Source organism: Zalophus californianus, chromosome 3 (genome assembly GCF_009762305.2).
Source record: "Zalophus californianus isolate mZalCal1 chromosome 3, mZalCal1.pri.v2, whole genome shotgun sequence".
In the NCBI taxonomy this organism is placed as follows: Eukaryota; Metazoa; Chordata; class Mammalia; order Carnivora; family Otariidae; genus Zalophus; species Zalophus californianus.
In genome coordinates this window covers 180,767,994-180,787,202 of record NC_045597.1, presented here as the reverse complement: position 1 = coordinate 180,787,202, position 19,209 = coordinate 180,767,994, and the positions used below count along the sequence as shown (strand labels likewise).

General features: G+C 44.4%; 1 protein-coding gene across 1 annotated transcript in view; it reads left to right on the top strand.

Annotated features, from left to right (window-relative positions):
* The first annotated feature begins 1,391 nt into the window (after positions 1-1,391).
* Positions 1,392-19,209, top strand: part of AP1S3 (adaptor related protein complex 1 subunit sigma 3) — a 50,797-nt gene continuing 32,979 nt past the window's right edge. The window contains exon 1 of the mRNA XM_027589695.2: positions 1,392-1,541. Within this exon, the coding sequence (XP_027445496.1) occupies positions 1,539-1,541 (3 nt within the window). The 5' untranslated portion in view covers positions 1,392-1,538. The remainder of the gene's footprint in view (positions 1,542-19,209) is intronic.

Here is a 19,209-nt window from a genome sequence, read left to right as displayed (position 1 = left end):
ACAGGAGGTGTGTGGCAACATGGAGGTGAGCTTTTTGAGGACTTTGAGGCTGTCTTGGGGGCTATAAGTGCACATGATGCCATAAGGTAGGGATGACCCAGTGCCTTCCGGCTCTGGCCACCACTCTGACCTCCTATCGCTTACGTCCAGACACAGAGGCCTGCTTTAGGGTCTTTTGAAAATGACAACTCTCTTCTTTTCCTTCTGAGCACTGGCTTCTCACCTCCAGGTCTTATGTCCCTGCCCCGCACCCCCCCCCCCCACCCCCAGCTCAATGAATGTGGCTTTCCCTGAGCCCATCCCAGCCACCTGCAATTACCCTCCTTATAATCTTTTCACCTACTTAACACTCATCTTACTTTACAATTATTTCAAATTATTATTATTTATTTACCTGTTTATTATTTGTTGTCCCACAAGAGCCTGTAAGCCTCAGAAGAAAGGCAGCTTGTTTGTCCCCAGCTGGACCCCCATCTCCTTCTGTAGGACTGGGCCCAGAGTGAGCCCTGATAAATGGGGCAGCGATGCATGGATGGACGGAGCATCCCTTGTTTCCCAACACCTCGGCTGGCCCACACCCCATGGAAATGACACAGTAAATCCTAGGAAGGACTTCCACCAATTTTGGCTTCCAGGGACCCTCCAGGCAAAGCCTTTTAACCTTTCCGCACGGATCTCTTTATGTATGTGATGAAACCAACGGACTCTCCCAAAAGAACCTATGTATACACTCAAAACTCTGCTTACCACCTGGGGGTCTGGAGACTTCTACCGCCCCAGGTGAAAACTCTAGATTTAAGAAAAATCAAATGGAGAAGGAGAGACTGGAGACTGGACGCCACAAAGTCTTGGGAGAGACAACTTAAAACCGGACCTGTAGAAAACGATCGATGTCCTTGGATTGCAGAATTAAAAGATAAAAAGAGAGAAAGAAATCTAATTGCTTCTAGTTCCGCATCTGTCAACCGCTTCTGCCCTTGGCGGTTTAGGACGAGCCCGCCTCTTGCCACTTTCCCCAAGCGTATTCGCAAGTGCCAGGGCAGATACACGTTTCTCAAATAAATGAATGACACGTTCCCCGGGCAGAATCCGGAAAGCAGCCCCCTCAGGGCTCCCTGCTCAGCGCTTCCCAGTGCCCGGGGGTGCAGGGGCGCGGGCAGGTGCAAGTGCACCTGCTGCCGCCTGCGGGGCGCTGGGCTGGGAGAGCGGCGGCGCGGGGCGCGGGGCGTGGGGGAGAGGAGGAGGTGCAGGAGGCAGAGGAGAAGATGGAGGAAGTGGAGGAGGGAGGGGAGGGAAAAAGCAGGGGAGGAGGGAGAGGAGCCGGAGGGAGAGGGGGTAGGAGGGAGAGGGGAGGAGCACGGGGAGGAGTCTGCAAACTTTCAGTTCGAGGGCATTGTGGGAAGCAGCCATGGTCTGAGGCGGGCACCTCACCTGTCAGCCGCGCGGGCTCCTGCGCTCGCCTCGTGACCCCGTGACCCCCGCGCTCGCCACTCGCCGTTCGCTAGTCGGCGGGCAGGGGCGGCGGAGGCCCGGCCACCATGGTGAGTGAGCCGGCCGCGCGCGCGCGCGCCGGCGGGAAGCACCTGCGGCGGCCGGGGGTGGGGAGCCGCCGCCGGGTCCCGGTCCGCGCGCGCCTGCGGGTCGCGCCGCCGGACGGGGCGGGCGCGCGGGCCACAAGGGACGCCGGTCAGGGACTCCCGCGGCCACAGGCGTCGCTCCTTCATTCATTCGCTCGTTCGCTGAGCGCGTCGCCTGTGCGGGGCAGGGAGGGGGGCAGGCTTCAGGTGTCGCGGGGGACGCGGTGGACCTGCGCTGGCGGGGGGGCGGGCGGCGGCTTACATTCTCGGACGAGGCTGTGGACGGAGGGAGACGTGTCGTCTACTGGGAAAATAAAGGTTACCTCCGCGAGTGAGGTCTCCGCTGCAACCGGATGGAGGGCTGGAGAGGCGACTCTAGAGTAGATGGCAGGGGAGGCCTCTTTGGGGAGGCGACATCTGAGCTGTTGGAGGTCCTGAAGGGGCGCTGCCCGAAGTGGGCGCGGACAGAGCAAAGGCCCAAGAGAAGACACCCTTGCTGGTAGGGTTGATACACAGAGACCAGAGCCAGTTGAGGCAGGTCCTAGAAGGAGTTAGGGTCTTACTCCAACGGATTTGAGCCTTGGGAGCGTTTTTAGCAACATAACAGACCTTATCCCTCCTACACTGAAAAAAAGGCCTCTGGCTGTTGGTGGAGAGTGGACTGGGCTGTGTGTGAGGAGGGGGGTCAGCATAGAAGCAAGGAGACGAGTTTCAGTGCCCCAGGTGAGAGAGATCCTGGCATGCACTTGGGTGAAAACTGTAGCTTCCGGCGCCTCTTCCAGTGCCTTCGGTCGGGGGTGGGGGTGGGGGGGGCTAGTGTTTTGAGAGTGTGGGAGTCCCCCTTGCCCAGGTGAGCTCACTTCCCAAATATAAGCAGGAACAGAAGTGACCTGCACTCTGAGGTCTTGAGCGCCCACCTCAGGCAGGAGCAGAGGGCCTGTCTGTTCAGAAAGCTGGTGGACAAGGACTGCAGTGGGGTGCTGAGCCCCTGGACAGGAAGGCCACAGATGCTGGTCCCCGGAGGAGGTTGGTTGCACAGACTAGAGGTACCCTGGTTGTTTGTTGAGGGTTCCTTGTAAGTACAGTGCGATGCAAAAAGGAGGCTGTAAATTAATGGAGCAGCTCTGTTGGCTTGCTCAAGTTTCCCAAGGAACGCGGTGACAGTGTGCCTAGATCACCATTATCATTTGCCTAATGGAGGGTGGAATAAGGCCCTGGAAGTTCTGAGTAGCAAAATGCTGCTTCCATCCCGACAGCTGGGGCAGGATCCTTGCTCTAGACAGTGCTCGCTGTGGAGTTTTCTTTTTCCTTGCTGGTGTCATATAATCAGGTAATTGGAAATGTGTGAAGTTTCCCTAGCTTTTCCACCAGGCCTTGCCCAACAGAAATGTTCATGTTAATTACTGAGCACTTCTGATAGGCCATGCGGGATGCTCAACCCTTCCCATTCACTGTCTCAGGCAATCCTTGCAGCAACCGGATGAAGATAAGTATTACGCTCTTTGCCTTTTACCTGCTCTGACCTGTTTCAGCAGTGTGTTCTTGGACAGTCCCCGTGGCCTCTCTGTGCGGGTTTGCTGATTTGTGAAATGGGGATAATAAGAAGGGGTTCTTCAAGTGCTGTCTGGGGACCCTAAGGAGTCCCTGAAACTTTTCAGAGGTCCACGAGACCCAAGTATTTTCATAATAGTTCATAATAGCACTATGATATTATTTGCCTTTTTAACATTCATTCCTATGCAACTCTATGTGGTGTTTGCTTGAGACTAACATGCCGTGGGATAGTGCGACAGTTTGAATGCAGAAGCAGCTCAGAGAGTCCAGCTGCCTTCTATTGAGCCGGACATGAGGGAGATTTGAAAAACTGTAAAACTGCGCCACTCCTCTCACGAAATTTTTTTTCTTTTTTTTCTTTGGAAATTATTGTGACTGTTCATAAGAAAGTTATTTCTGTTAATGTGTAATACTACTTAAAAAATGCATTAGTAAGTATCTAAAATTTTTTCCCATTGAAATGTATATTACAGTACCTACCAAGGGAAACAACCTACATAAATAAAAGGTCTTGGGGGTTATCCATTTTTAAGAGTGTAAAGGAGTCAGAGACAGGAGTCATTAACTCTGTGAGTCAATGCAAGTGAATGCATTTAGAGCAGCTTTGCCCACTGTAAGAGCTCAGGGACCATGGCATCTCATCTGGTCTTCCTGCCACGAGGTGACCCTCCCTATTGCCCAGCAGCCTTGGCTTTTTGGGAGGGCCACTTGGGGACTCCCTGTCTTTCTTTTGCTCTGTTCCTGACTCTTGCCAACTCTTACTCTAGGAAACTGGAAGATACTTACAGTGTCCCACCTGCTACTCCCCACAGGAAATGGTTCTTCATTCCCTTGTGCCGGTGGTCCAGATTTCTAGCACAGAGACTTCATACCTCCTGACTCTTGGGATTCTGTTTGTATCTGGATTATCTCGTTTGAATCAACTTTGTACTTCTGCACCCTGTCTTTGTTTTTGAAACCTCTGCCATGGAAAACAACGTAGGGTTATTGTGTTTCAGGGATTCCCATGGTTTCTGAGCCCAGTGTATTTAAACATCTTAGTGGGAAGAATTTAGTGTTGAATGGTTGACAATGTTGACGGAAGAAGGAGGATTTTTCTTTTATTTGTTCCTTTATTCTGTTTTCCTGTAAGAAGATAGCAGTGGGGATTTAGAGGGTGACCTTTGAAAAGCTTTGGGGACACCTTTAGTAAAAATGCGAGTCGATTTTGCTTTATGTAGTCCGCATACTTCTGAAAAGTTGAAGTGACTTTTAAAACCACATTGTCAACAAAATAGAGGAATTACCCATTGAAAGAAACTCAAATGGAGGGGCGCCTGGGTGGCTTAGTCGTTAAGTCTGCCTTCGGCTCAGGTCATGATCCCAGGGTCCTGGGATCGAGCCCCACATCCGGCTCCCTGCTCAGCGGGGAGCCTGCTTCTCCCTCTCCCACTCCCCCTGCTTGTGTTCCCTCTCTCGCTGTGTCTCTCTCTGTCAAATAAATAAAATCTAAAAAAAAAAAAAAGAAACTCAAATTGTGACCGGTTTTTTGAAATATGAATCATCATCTTCTTGTGCTGCAGATCCAAGTCTCATAATGTATGCTGTTTATCTAAAGTGAGATAGACTACACACACACACACAAAAACCCAAATCACGGATTCTTTGGTGTGATTTTAAATCTTCCTTTAGAGAGAGAGAGAGACCTTCCCAAGCTGAACTGTGAAGCCATTTCTTTATGAGAACTGATGTAACAGTTCTCATAAAGACAGTTCTGATGTAACTGATTGAAACAGTATGGGTGCACCCTTCTCCTAAATCAAGTAATTCAAAGTTGCCCACGTTCATCCTCATCTTACTGAATTACGTGGAAACGGGAGGGGTGAAGAGGAGTTGCAGAGGGTGAGGGGGGAGAAGTCTAACAAGAACCTGGAGATCCTGCTATGCTCCCCCTGTCCCTACCCAGTATATCAATTTAATTGTCCCAGCCTTAAGTGAATTGTAATAACTGTGTCGTTATTTTGGCAGTTGAAGTTCTAGTTCGAGGGTGAAGTAGTTTCTTACAGTGATGAGCACTTTCCTGCTCTGAGGCCTGGTTTGGGTTGCTGGCCAGCAGTGAGTGTGGAGTAGAGGGGGTTGGGAATAGGGGAGGGAAATGTCCGTCTGTGGTGTTCAGTTGTCCCCAGAGGGTAAACCACAACAGCCCTTCCCCAAGTTCTCCCAACAACACCGGTGAGACTTGTATTTACCCCTCGCGGGGATTGTTACTTCTGAGTTCCCTTTACTGGCTTCTTTGGCAAATACCATCAACAGCTTGCAATTTTTATATGGCCTTTTACCAACAGCATCTGGGAGGAAGTGGTCAGCAGATTGTGTGTTTGCCACAGGGCATTTTCAGTGTGTGTCCTTTTGGGTCCCATTAATGATTTCATTATCAGCAGAGACAGAACAGATAAAGCTAACCCTCCTCCCCACTCCACCCCCCAACACAAACAAAGAAAACTCCTTGAAGAGTCCCCAGAGATAAGCATTTTTGGATATCTCCATGACTCATTCCTTCAATATTATTTTGTTTTTACAATGGCCAGAGGTTCTCCCAGTGGTCCGAGACTTCACTGGGGTAACCTCTTTCCTGGGATCCTTACTTGCCTCTCAGAAGGTCTCCTTTCTGGCATACCTTGTTCTTCTCTGATGGAATTCTTTGTTTTCCCCAAAGTATCCTAGCCATTTATCCAGGAAAAAACTCCCTTTTGACCACCCGGATCCCCCAGATCCTGTGATGTGAGAGACTGCACACAGAAACCAAAGGCAAAGCCCCTTGAATTCTCTCAGGGCTGCACTGACCTGTCTCACCAGCATCCTGAACAGCTGGAGAAAATGTGCTCATTACGTGGCTCTCGGTAGGATAAATTGTGATTTTTAACTATGATAAAGGAGTGCTGCAAATTATTTACGTTAGAAATGAAATGCTCGCTGTCTCTATCAAATAAATAAATAAAATCTTTAAAAAGCGGGGGAGCACCTGGGTGGCTCAGTCAGTTAAGCATCCGCCTTCAGCTCAGATCATGATCCCAGGGTCCTGGGATCGAACCTTGAATCAGGCTCCCTGCTCGGTGGGAAGCCTGCTTCTCCCTCTCCCACGCCCCCTGCTTGTGTTGCCTCTCTCTTGTGTTCCCACTCTCTCTGTCTCTCGCTCTGTCAAATAAATAAATAAAACCTTAAAAAAAAATGAAATGTCATTGACATATTATGACATATTATGAGGAAGCTGGCCTTTGAAAAATCTCTGACAGAGTCCCAGGTCTGAGAACTCAGATCTGAAATGGCTTTCTCTAACGAGTTTCTGAAAAGTGCCTGGGGGAAAAGAATATAAGCGTTCATTAGTCTCTCAGTGCGATGGGACGTAGACTCAATGTATGTTCGGTCAAGAGGAAGGGCATTCAGGATTCCATAATTTAATGTCCTTGATGGATCTTTTCTAGCAGGACTTCAGGGCTGGTTAAGAAATGGTGGGTGTGTGGTAGGGTTCAGTGGATACTTAAATACTATAGGAACCTTCTTTCCACACTGGGTCATTAACGACGGGAAATTGAGGCTATTGCTTGCAAGCTGCCATGCTTCTACTCATTCTTTTTTTTTTTTTTTTAAGATTTTATTTATTTATTTGTCAGAGAGAGAGAGAGAGAGCAAGAACACAAGCAGGGGGAGCAGCAGGGAGAGGGAGAAGCAGGTTCCCTGCTGAGCAGGGAACCCGAAGCGGGACTGGATCCCAGGACCCTGGGATCATGACCTGAGCCGAAGGCAGACACTTAACCAACTGAGCCATCCAGGCATCCGGCTTCTACTCATTCTTATAGAGAAGAGACAGCAAGGGATAAACTTGACATATACAGATCATCTTAGATTAAAAAACTTCTCTACACAAAAACACGAATGCACTTGCGTCCAAGATGCAAAATTCATACAAACATTGAAAGTAAAAACCTAAGAAATAGATTGTTTATGGCTAGCTGCTTAAGATTAGCATACTACATCTCACAAAAATGTTGAGCTGGTATTCTAAGGCAGGGGTCAGAAAAATTTTTCTGTAAAGGGTTGGGTTGGAAGTATTTTAGGCTTAGTTGGTCCTATAGTCTCTGGTATTGTCACTTAACTCTTCTATTTTAGAATGAAAGCAGTCATGGACAAGATGCAACTGAGTGTGGCTCTGTTTTAATAAAACTTTATTTATAAAAACAGGTGGAGGGCCAGACTGGGCTATAGGCTGTGGTTTGTTGACCTGTGTTCTAAGGTAACTTCCATTAATTCACTGTATTTGACAAATGAATTGGACACAGTGCTCTAGGTAGGACTGGCTATATAATTTGTGGCAACCAAAATGAAAATGTAGGGTCCCTTGTTAAAAAATTATTGAGAATTTCCAGATGACTGCAGAGCATTAAACCAGGTGTAGGGTCCTTCTGAACTCAGGGCTCCAGGTAAGGACCCTGTGTTCATGGAAACTAGTCCTGGGTCTAGACCCCAGAGGTTGTGTTAAATAAATCAGAAGCTCATACTGTCCCGGAGCCCATGTTCTTGGTGGGAAGTTCTCTAAACTTTCAAAACATTCTGTATCAATTACACAGAAGAAGATATTATAGAGCATTGGTAAATCATCATCTCATTTTTACTTCATGGAATTTGCAGACATTTCAGAGGTGGGTGATGGGGGGACCAGTCGGGGCATGTGGAATTGGGAGGAGTCCTGGCCTTGGTGCCTACTTCAGGCCCTGCCATTTCAACCCTTTGTGGCCTGAGGAAGTGGGTCCCTTCATCCAGCTGACTCAGCTGGCCCTTGGTCACTTCCTGAACCAGTTCTGGCTGGACAGAGAGTTCAGGATCCATATCCTTCTTCCAGGCATTGCCTTTGTCCATGTCTCCATGGAGACTTGGGTGCCAGACCTAAAAATCTGGGTGTGGTATCTTTTGTCAGTGTAAATCCTGTACATTAGCTTCTCATTTGTGTAAAATAAGGCAGATATGCCCATATAGAAACCGGTAACTTCTAGCGGGATATGCAAGAAACAGTATTCTTTCTGGGAAGGGCTCTAAGCATCTGGCATGGTTAAGTTTTACTTTTTATTGTATGTTCTATTAGACCATTCAATTTCCTCTATTTGAATATTATATCTTCTAAATTATATGAAAAATGACTTTTTAAAATTTGTCATTTATATTACTTCTCCAACAAAACTCTGGTTTTTTTCCCCCCATTTTTTAACTTCTTAAAGTTAGGGGTGTCTGGAATTGGGATGGAAACAGAGGTTCCCTGAAAATACACACACACACACACACACACACACACACACACACGCACGCACACACACAGAGGCTTTCTCTAACTTGGGCTCTTGGCCAGACTTCTGAGATTCCTATTTGTACCTTGCTTTCATATGAGAATTGAGAATAGCCGAGGGGGCAAAAATGTGATTCATCTTTCTCATTTCAGTGACTCTGAAAACTTTTGCTAACAATGTAGAATGCTTCTAGTCTCTTTATAGGACTAAACCATTAATGTACAGGGATGGCTGTCAGATCACCTGGGGTTGGCCTCTCTGCATTCAGTAGAGAGCCAGACACTCCAGTGAGATTAAGAAGTCATGTCCCTGAAAAAGTCCAGAAGGCCCCATCGAATGTGGCATCAGATTCTGATTATCACTGAACTGTTTTGCCCCCAATTTCAGTGTCTGCTGCACACCCCCAACTTCCCTTGCCTTCCTTAAAAAAAAAGAAAGAAAAAAAAAATCAACTTTTCATTACGCAGGTGAAACTAGAAAAGACTCAAAAAATGTTGTTTTTGGAGAAGTGTCAGAATTTCATCGGGGGACAGGACATGATGTTGGAAGACACATCTCTGTTGTGTAAGCTACCCCTTCCCTGTGGAAGTGACACACAGGGCGTTTTGCCCAGCTTTCCCCCCCTGGAGCCACTTGCAGAAGCCGGTGTCAGATGTCAGGGCAGGGTGTCCAGGAAGAGAACGAGATGAGGGAGACAGCCCCAGGCCCTGCCTGTAAGCTCTGTGATCTTGAGCACTTTGCTTATCCCTCTGCACTGGGCCCACTTCCTCAATTTACCTGAAGATCGAACAAGATAATCCAGTTCAAGCCCTTCGCGTGAGACCTGGCACCTAGAACGCATTCCATCAACCTTAGCTAGGCTATTTTTAAGAGAAACAGGAAAAAAACTCACAAAATGTTTAAAAATGGTTCATAAGTTGTTTTTTTCTCCTCTTAGGAAGCTTATTTGAACCAATGAACTAAAGAAACAAAATATTGTAGACTGTAAACACGGGGGAGGTGGGAGAAGGTAAGGGTTATTGTGAGATCCCAGTGTTTTCCAGTGTGGTTCAAAACACAGTGTATGTTTAGGACATTTTTCTTTTATTTCTTAGACAAGTACTTTCAGTTTCTTTACGAAGAAGCCAAGTCCTCAATTCTAGGTGCACGGCGCATGAGTTCTACCTTTCAAAGTCTGTTTGGCCTCATGACTTCCATACTTTAAGGATTCAGATAATCTACATCAACAGTCTTGGTAAAATAAGAGGGAAGGGGAGACTTGATTGTATAACAAGGCAGATCCCGTCTCTCAGATTGCATCTGAACTTTGAAAGAGGATGATGGATGTGCCATCTCCCGCCTCCTAACAAACTTTTTCAGGCTATACACATCGTTGTCAAGGTATAAAGGCCCTGGGGACGGATTTTTAATGAGTGCCGGGTAGGCTGCAGTAGGCAGAAAATGAAAGTTCTTAATCAACATTTAAGTGGTCATTACCATGCGGGGTGCTGAGGTTAGCTTAGTAAGCATAGCCTCTCAAACTACGTTTGTTCCTGATCAGAAAAAATTAAGAAAGATCACATTAAGAAAGATCAAATAAGCATCACTATGAAATATGAATAGGGTCCCAAGTTATTAATGTTTTATTTGACTTCAAAGTCATAGTGAAAGTTGCCTGGAATGTCTACTCTCTATTTCTAGTATCTTTTTGCTCCTTAAATGATTTGAAACAGAACTGAAGGCCAGTCTGCCTCTCAGAAGACTCCAGGAGAAAAACCTAATTAGAGGCGTATTCACTATAAGACAAAAATTAAATGATTAACAAATATTGTTGGTACATTCCAAATTGATTACACTGTCCAGAGGAAGTGATAAATGAAGAAATAATATGTGAATCAGTTTTCAGGGTTTTTTTTTTTTTTTTCTCTCACTTGTTTTCCTCTTTGAGCTCTTAACTGGTGGGGGGGGTTATTAGAAAAGAAACACCCACAAGTGTAAGATCTGTTTCTTGATTACAAGAAACTTGTGTCGTCGGGAGGAAATGTCTCACATGCATAGCAAATCTAGATGAGTGCGGGAGTGGATAATTAAGTACCAAAGTATGTTGCTCAGATTATGTAATTGCTGCAGGAATTCGTGGAGCCGGACTTGGGAGGGAGAGCGAGAGGCGCGGGACTGAGTCCAGAAAGGCAGGGTGATCCTGCCTTCAGCTTTTCAGAAGAGAGCGTACTGTGCGTGGATACGCACTGGATGTGCATGTGAGTGGAGGGGGTTAATAAGCAGACCGGAAAGGCAGGCAATTATAAGGACATGCAAATCCTGGAGGAGAGCCTGGTTTCCCACTGACTCCCCCTTGTCTAATTTTGCTCTCGCATCAGCCCCACTGGGACAGAATTCATCCGGCATCACCCGGGAATGAGAACTCACGAGTGGATTTTCCAGATAGCTCAAAAGGACAAAGTTGTTTCTTTTCTTCTTTTCCATTTTTTAATTTTAGAGGTAAAAAAGATGTTAATACCCTCCGCAAGCATTTGGGGAAATGGATCAAAAGTAGCTTGAGGCTTGTCCAAAATCAGGAGCAGCCTTAACTTCATTCCTTCACTGCACTGCTTGGTTTTGGAGACGAGTTGCCTTCTTAGCAGCCAAGGTGCAGTGTTACTGAGATTGCAGGTGTATTTAAGAGTCTGTGTGTCTGTCCGTGTGTGTGTTGTCTCCGAGTGGGTTAGTTCCCTGGTGTATCTCTAAAACACCATCTGTTCTTTCCCTCACCCACCCTGCATGTCTGTCCCCAAACTCTCTTCTACCACTTTCATGTCTGTTTTGAGAAGGAAAGGTCATTTTAATGGCACCATAAGACAGACATCACTAGAAAGAAGAGCATAACACTTGGAAGGATGGCTGCCCTGGAATAAGGGGACTCGGGGCCATCACCCAGCTATGCCAATAGCTATGACCTTCACCACTCCCCTACCTCCCCAAGCCGGGTCTTGCTGTCCCATGAGGCAAGCACGGACCTGAGGCATACTCTTAAAAACTCCTTTCTGGCTCTCACAGTCTGTGATGAGCCACAGGACAATCCTCTGCTTCTCCAAAGCTAATATACACTATTTTCTGAATGTGTCAGAATCAGAGACAGGGCAGGCCTGATGCTCAGTTGTTGATCCGTGTGTCCTCCTGTTGTTCTTGATGAGGACCTGGGCCCGTCCTCACTGCAGCGAGCAGCTGGAATTTTCATGTCCGCAGCTGGCCCGAAGGAATGATGGCTGCACCAACACAGAGTGCACGTAACTAGATAGTGAGTCACTGCATTGCTCACACTTCTGTTTGTTTACGGAGTCTAGGCACGGTAGTAAATGTAATTTTAGCCTCAGTCAGGTGTAAAAGAAGCACAGCATTATCATTTTGCTTTAGGTCAAAATTACCAAATACCTACTGTGGTCTAAACCCAGACCTGGAGATTATGAAGAGCTATAAAGGAAACGAAACTGATAATGCTTCTGGTCCCATGGCGGGGGGCCGGGCGGGGGGGACATATACACAGAGTAGCTTGTATGCTACCCTAAACTGTGGCTTTCTACAAAGAATGTTGAAAATGAAGATGTGGTCAGCAGAGGCTAGGGTTCATAGGGAAGTGGACATTTTGAGACGGGTCCTGAAAGGATGTTACAGACCTGCTTCCGGGAGGAGCGTACTTCAGACTTGGGCACGGGGGGAGGAGCCAGGTGGTGAGGTGGGTCCCAGCAGGGGGTGCCTCAGGGCTGGCAAGCCCATTGGCATGGGTGCAGGGGGGACTGAGTTTGGAAAACACACACACACACACACACAAACACAAACACACACACGAAACACCCAGATATCTAGTGCGCAAGAAAAAGTAGAGGACTTTGGTGGAGGATTTTGAAAGACAGGAGATTTTATCCGTGTCATTCATCTGGAGGACAGTCCAGGACTAGTCCAGGAAGGTCTGGACTAGTTTCTCTACTAAGTGATGTAAAGAATGTTTATTTCCAGCAAAAGTGATCCCAAAACATCTGTTGTAGTCTCCCTTAAAAAAAAAATAACAAGGGGCGCCTGGGTGGCTCAGTTGGTTAAGCAACTGCCTTCAGCTCAGGTCATGATCCTGGAGTCCTGGGATCGAGTCCCGCATCGGGCTCCCTGCTCAGCGGGGAGCCTGCTTCTCCCTCTGACCCCCCCTTCTCGTGCTCTCTCTCATTCTCTCTCTCAAATAAATAAATTAAAAAAAAAAAAAAATAACAAACTTCATGCTGTTTGGGAGGTCTAATGAAAGAGAAACAGGTATTCAAATTGAAGATGTTAAGTCCATCTTCAGCCCTGTCGACACATGGCGGATTGCAATGACCCCCCGCAATGGGCCAGGCCGATACAGGGCGTGGTCTGGTGCTCCCAGTGCTGCTTTTTCTAGGGAGCTGTAGCCTCCAGGTAGAGAGTAGAAGCACTTTGGCCAATGCATGTTTATATCATCATCCACCCTTCATCACTCACACTAAGAGTAGAAGGGGCCCAGAAAGGAATCATATAATGAGATTTGAGCAAGAGGTCAGGTTCATTATCAAGGAATAAACCCTGAAGTGACTTTAATGGCAATTAAGATAGCATTAAACTGTGGACCTATGACTGAAGCTTAAATCTGTGACAGTGAAATAAAGTCACCTTAATGGATGTAACATGTATAAAATACCGTGCTGGCAGTTTTTAAAGTTTTCTGGGGTAAGAGCCCTTTTGAAAATCTGCTAAAATTTCTGCACCTAGTCCCTAGATCAATTGCTCATAAATCTAAAATTTTGCATAGACTTTTAAGAAGTCTACCCACACCACTCTCCCTTGTAAATTATCCTTAAACCTTAGGCATTTATTATAAAGGTATAGAATCCCACCTGAATGCAATACCTAGCACTACCACCTATATCTTGATGACTCAAGAAAAGTCTTTTAAGTGCGACAACTTTATTTCTTTTATCTTCAATATGATACATCACCTAAGTATGTGGATTCAGTAGTATAATATGTGTAAATATGCCCCAAACCATGCCCGCCATGCAGTGGGTGGTTTTTATCGATAAATATAATTGTCATGTGGAATACTATGTTCATATTGGTCAATAGACTGAGTCTTCCTAGAGGAAAGGGTCCCTGAGAAGTTATAGAGGCCAGACAAGGTACCTTTTCCCCTAGAGATGTGGTCACAGATTCTTCCAAATTGTCCTTTTTTTTTCAAAGATTCTGAGCAGACCACTGCTGCTAACAGCTATTTTCAGACAAGCTGCTATTGAGTAGATCCTGAAGCCACTTTCTGGTTGTCATTCCAGCCATGGAATGACCACACCATGGTTGATTGGACTGTGTCTTTTATAGAGAGCTACTCTTGCCAGTATGGGCTATTTTAATTGCCAGGTTATGAGGATTACCTGTAGTCTTCTGTGAACAGTCTACAGTTGTGGACGGTAGTGTTATGCACCTATTTAACACAGACTAGGAAGGCTCAACACCTGTAACTAGCAGTCTCATGTATGCTATGCAAACTGGAAGACTGCCTCGGATTGGTGGGAAGGATTGGTGTGTGGTTGGTGGGAAGACCTCAGGCTTTAGAGCCAGACTTATCTGTGTTGGAATCCCTCTCTGTCATTGACTAGCTTTTGAGCTTAGTCACTGACATGGGTATTCTAGGACCTCGGTCTGGGGCCTCGAATCATCGTTCACTATCTGTTCCTTGCTGGCGGTTATCGTGATTGTGATGGCTTTTGGCTACTCTCACTTCCTGCTTCTCTTAGCGACACAGCATGTTCATGGCCTGGAGCCCTGACTTCGCTCAGAAAGAGGCCCTGTGATCTCTTGATTTGTTTTTGACAAGTGACCAACTGAAGTAGGCTTTTCTCAAATGTATGGAGATGAAAGGAATAATCATCCACTCTCTGTCATAGAGGTTTATCATCACCTATGTTACATGACATTCCTAATGCAGCCAATTAACCTAAGATGATGAAGTTCATTCTGGTAGTATCGTGTTTTGTGGAATGCAGAGTAATGTACACGTAAGAATGGTTTATGTGCTTGAATTCTTTGCTGTGGAATTAAAACATTTTTAGATTTCTTAGGAAGCTAGGACCCATTGCTTCAGTTTTTATGACAAGTTTCACATGTTAAGTAGGTTTTATAAATCTGTGCATCATTCATTTTAGGTTGGTTAGTACCGTGGTCTGACGTGGGTTCATAAACCTTTAAGGAAAATGATTGTTATCTGAAGGTTAAATCAAAACCTAAAAGAATTGTTACTTGGGTCTTTCTGGAATTAATTTAACCCAGTCTCTCTGCTTTCCCTGGATTGAGTCCAAAATCAACCCTGGACAGTTTCTCCTAGACTTACCTCCTCCAGACTCTTCCTCCCAAAGAATATGTCTCCTACACTGGAGCCCACGACTAAAATTTACCACGCAAGGAGAATCAAAGACTGTCCTTAGTTTTATAGCAGAAGATACTCAAACATTTTCTATTGTGGTTGGTAGAACATTTACAGAATCAATGGTATTGTTTTACTAACTCCATCAATCCAATTGGTAAAATGAATTAAAAGTCCAAGTCAAAAATTAAATCATGTTCACTTAAAATAAAATTAGGTCTTTGTTATTACTGTGAGCCTAAAATCTCTTGTACGGTCTTGGAATTCTTGCTGTATTTTTTAGTTTAATGTGCAAACCTCGTTTTGATTGAAGTACAAATAAGTTTCTGTATTTGAAGCATGAAGCTGTTTTGCAAATAGCAGATGTTCCCATGATCAGTGAGAATTTTGTTCATGAAGCTTGTTAGGGCTTTTGGAAAACTGGTTCTGGGCACATGCTCCTGATTATTTCGGCCTGGAATGGTGACCAGGGAATGGTTTAAGTGTTACTTTTCAAATATGTTTGGTTTCACAATTTGGTGATGTCTGAGAAACAGAAAGGCCAACCCTTTGTCATTTTTGCCTCTTTGTTAAACGCAGTTCTGATGGGTGTGGTCTCTGTTCCTAGGCTGCAAGCTCTGAACTAGACAGAGCAGAACAAAGAGTAGAGAATAGCCATTTCCTCTTGTTAACAGAGAGAGGGTGAGATACCCAGTGATGCCAGATATGCCCTCTGCAGCCTCTTCTCCATGATTTTGCTCAAACTTACTCGGCATATTCTTCCTTCTAGTGAGACTCACAGGGGGTCAGTGGTCGGGGGCACAAACCCCCGGCCACTTCCACATTCTGAGGCCACTGGCATGTGAAAAAAACCGAAGTGGCTAAGCCAGGCTATAAATATTGTGGCACTTTTTTCAAGCCTTATGCTTAACAAGTGAATGCATGTAACATACATAAAATACTGTGCACTTTCATTTTCCCTTTTGCAAAATGTTTTAAGGATTTATAAAACACATATTGATTCACTGTGTAGGCCAGGAGCTTGGACTGGAAATGGGCACAAGCTTATGTCCCGTAGGAAGAACGTCTCTGTCTTTTGGCCTCACCGGGGCTTCCCTGTGACCTCCTGAATAAAGACACAATTCTAAGTTTGAGATCCTTTGTGGATGTGAGGCTGGTTCCTTCCTTTTCAACCCTTATACTCAGAGGGGCACCTCTGCTTCTGAGGATGACTTGTCTGGCTTTATAAGAGGTCAGAATGGCATACATGAAGCAATAGTGGAAGAAAAGTCCATCTTGTCATTGGCTTTATTACCAGTTTTGATTCCAGTTTACTTGTCTTTATGGCACATTCCTGCTTTTACTCCTTCCCCTCCCTCCACTATTTGAACAATAAGACAGTGGTGTTCAAGCAAGGCTCCATGGAGATCCCCGAAGCCCCCCAACATCTCTAACCAGGGCTGCTCAGATTTCACTATTTATCTTTGTCATTGACATGTTTGTAACAGCATGATTCACCCAAAAGTGGAAGCAACCCAAATGTCCATTGATGGACAAATGGATAAAATGTGCAATATATACAGTGGAATATTATTGAGACTTACAAAGGAAGGAAATTCTGACAGAGGCTACACCATGGATGAGCCTTGAAGACATTATGCTAAGTGAAATAAGCCAGTCACAAAAAGACAAATACTGTGTAATTTCACTTGTATGACATATCTAGAGTAGTCAAATTCACAGAGACAGAAAGTGGAATGGTAGTTGCCAAGGGCAAAGTTTCAGTTTGGGGAAATGAAAAAGTTCTGGAGATGGGCGGTAGTGATAATTGCACAGTATTATGGATGTATTTAATGACACTGAACTATACATTTAAAAATGGTTAAAATGGGAAATGTTATGTCACGGATATTTTACTACCATAAAAAAACTTAAATCCTTAAAAATGGAGCCAAAATTTAAACCATAATAAAAGAATAAGGCACTTCTTAAAAGAATATTGCAGTGAATGGATCAGTAAGAGAGGAATCTTCAATGGTCTATTAAAAATAATGGCTGTCTAATTTATTGGGAATTTTCTATCCTTCACACAGTATTTGTTGAGCATTTTCTGCATAGTATTTCTTTGGTAAGTGGAACAGCAGATCTTTGCATTTAGGTAAGTAGACATTACTTCACATGTTATTTCAAGAAAGGGAATAACAATGCTTCTTTGGGCCAGCTGCAAACTTAGGAGTCATCTCTTTCAAAAACTGCAAAAGAAAGAAGGGGGTCAGGTATCATTTTTTTCCCCTCTGTCATGTATTAAGCCACTAAGTCTAAATTTTCACTGGCCCAGCTGCATTTTGCTTTGGTCAAAAGACAGCTGTAACCTGGAATTAAAATAAACACACACATGCATGTGCGTGTGCACACACAAACACAAACACATGACAATGGTATTTGAGGTCAGGATCCCCAGGCCATCACCCTGACTCAACGGCTTACTACTGATACAGTTTTGGGCAGCAGCTTCTCCTCTAGAACTGAGTTTCTACAGATTGCATCCTATAGTCTATTTAGCTTTAGCGTTTTGTGAACTTTCTGGTCAAACATTGGGATTTTTAGTGCATATAGAGATTTTAAAACATCTTGCTCTTGGCTCTTGGTCCATATAGTTCTTTTCTCATTTCTCAATCAAAAAAGTCCTCGAAGATTGCTTTTGAAGAAAATGTAGGAAACCCAGTAGACTCAGTAAATAGCCTAGACTTGAGAAGAACCATGGTCAAAGATGTTAAAGCATCTTGATGTTAGATGGTGTCCTGTTATGCCATTCTCAGTGTTGCTATAGAAACATTTTTGTGAAAACCGCCATTAAGCCCCCTTGACGCTAATGCTGATGGAATCTGTTATCAACTCCCTCTGGAGTCGGCTGGTGGGTCCTGCCGCTCTGCCATTGGAACAGGACCTAGAAAAAGCACGAGAACATGAATGGATAGATGCTGACAGAGGTTTGGATCCCCATTCTGAAAATACTGGCTTGGAAATTAAAACAGAAGTTTTCCCAGGAAAACAAAAAAGTGAAATGGCTACCTCTAATGAATGGTTTTAAGAAAATTTTTTAATTTCCTACTTACCTAAAGTTTCACATGTCCTTAGAGGCTTGCTTTCTACTTGCTGTACCGTGGTGATTCATGTAATCTAGGTACATGCTAGGCACAGAGCCTGGTCTACTTATGTGCTGTCAAGATTTTTCCTTTGGCTGTAACTTTTTTCTGATAGTTGGTTGTCTCATTTTCTGGGAGGGATAATATCGAATGTGCTGGAAGAACAGATATTTTATGTATCCAGTTGAAAAGTTAAATGTTAATCAACTAAACGTTACATCCCTGTGGCAATTACTTCATGATTGTTAGTCTTACCAGTAAATGGGCTAAGGGAGATTTTCTTTGACTATAGATGATGGATTATTCCTTTTTTCTTTTACTATAAGGTTTATAAGAAGAAAAATTCATAGTGTTCTTATGTTGCTTTTTCATCTGTTGTCCTAGATTTATCTACCAAAGATTGGCACCGAATATACTTGCATGCTGATAGTATATCAACATTACCCGGAAGAAATTAATTTATCTTCTCTCCTACAGGCAAAATTCTGCCATTAAGATGTGAAGCAGTGGTTGATTTAGACATAATTCAAAACCCATCAATATTATTCTAAACATTAATCTTCTAAATTTTCACAGCTCTATTGTGAGTTAACTAAATAATTACATTTTACACATTAGCTTTTCTTTTTTGTATTACTACTGTTGAGTAAATTACTGCTTCATTGTCTTCATACAAGAGCAGATCTGCCACATTCATTCATTCATTCATTCATTCAAAAAGCATTTATTGAGGGCCTACTATGTGCCAGGCACTGTTCTGGAAGCTTGGGATACATCAATACACAAAAGACTACATGACTACCTCATGGAGCATACATTGTATACTGTGGAATAATGATAATAAAATAATAAAGTGGGACACCTGGGTGGTTCAGTCAGTTAAGCATCTGACTCTTGATTTTGGCTCAGGTCATAATCTCAGGGTGGTGAGATCGAGCCCTGTGTCGGGCTTCATGCTGGGTGTGGAGTCGGCGTGGCGTTCTCTCTCTCTCTCTCTTTCCCTCAGCCCCTCAACCTCCCCTGCTAAAAAAATATGAAGAAGAAAAAAAATGATAGGCAGCAAAAATTATCTAAAACACAGCTAAATGATATAATATGATATAAAAATAATCAGCTAAATGATATAAAAATATATAGGCAAAATGATATAAAATAATCCTTTGTTTATATCAAAAACTGAAATGTGACTGTGAATTTTACAAGGCGTGCATTTTACTTTACTGGAGGGATTCCTGGGAGGGGTT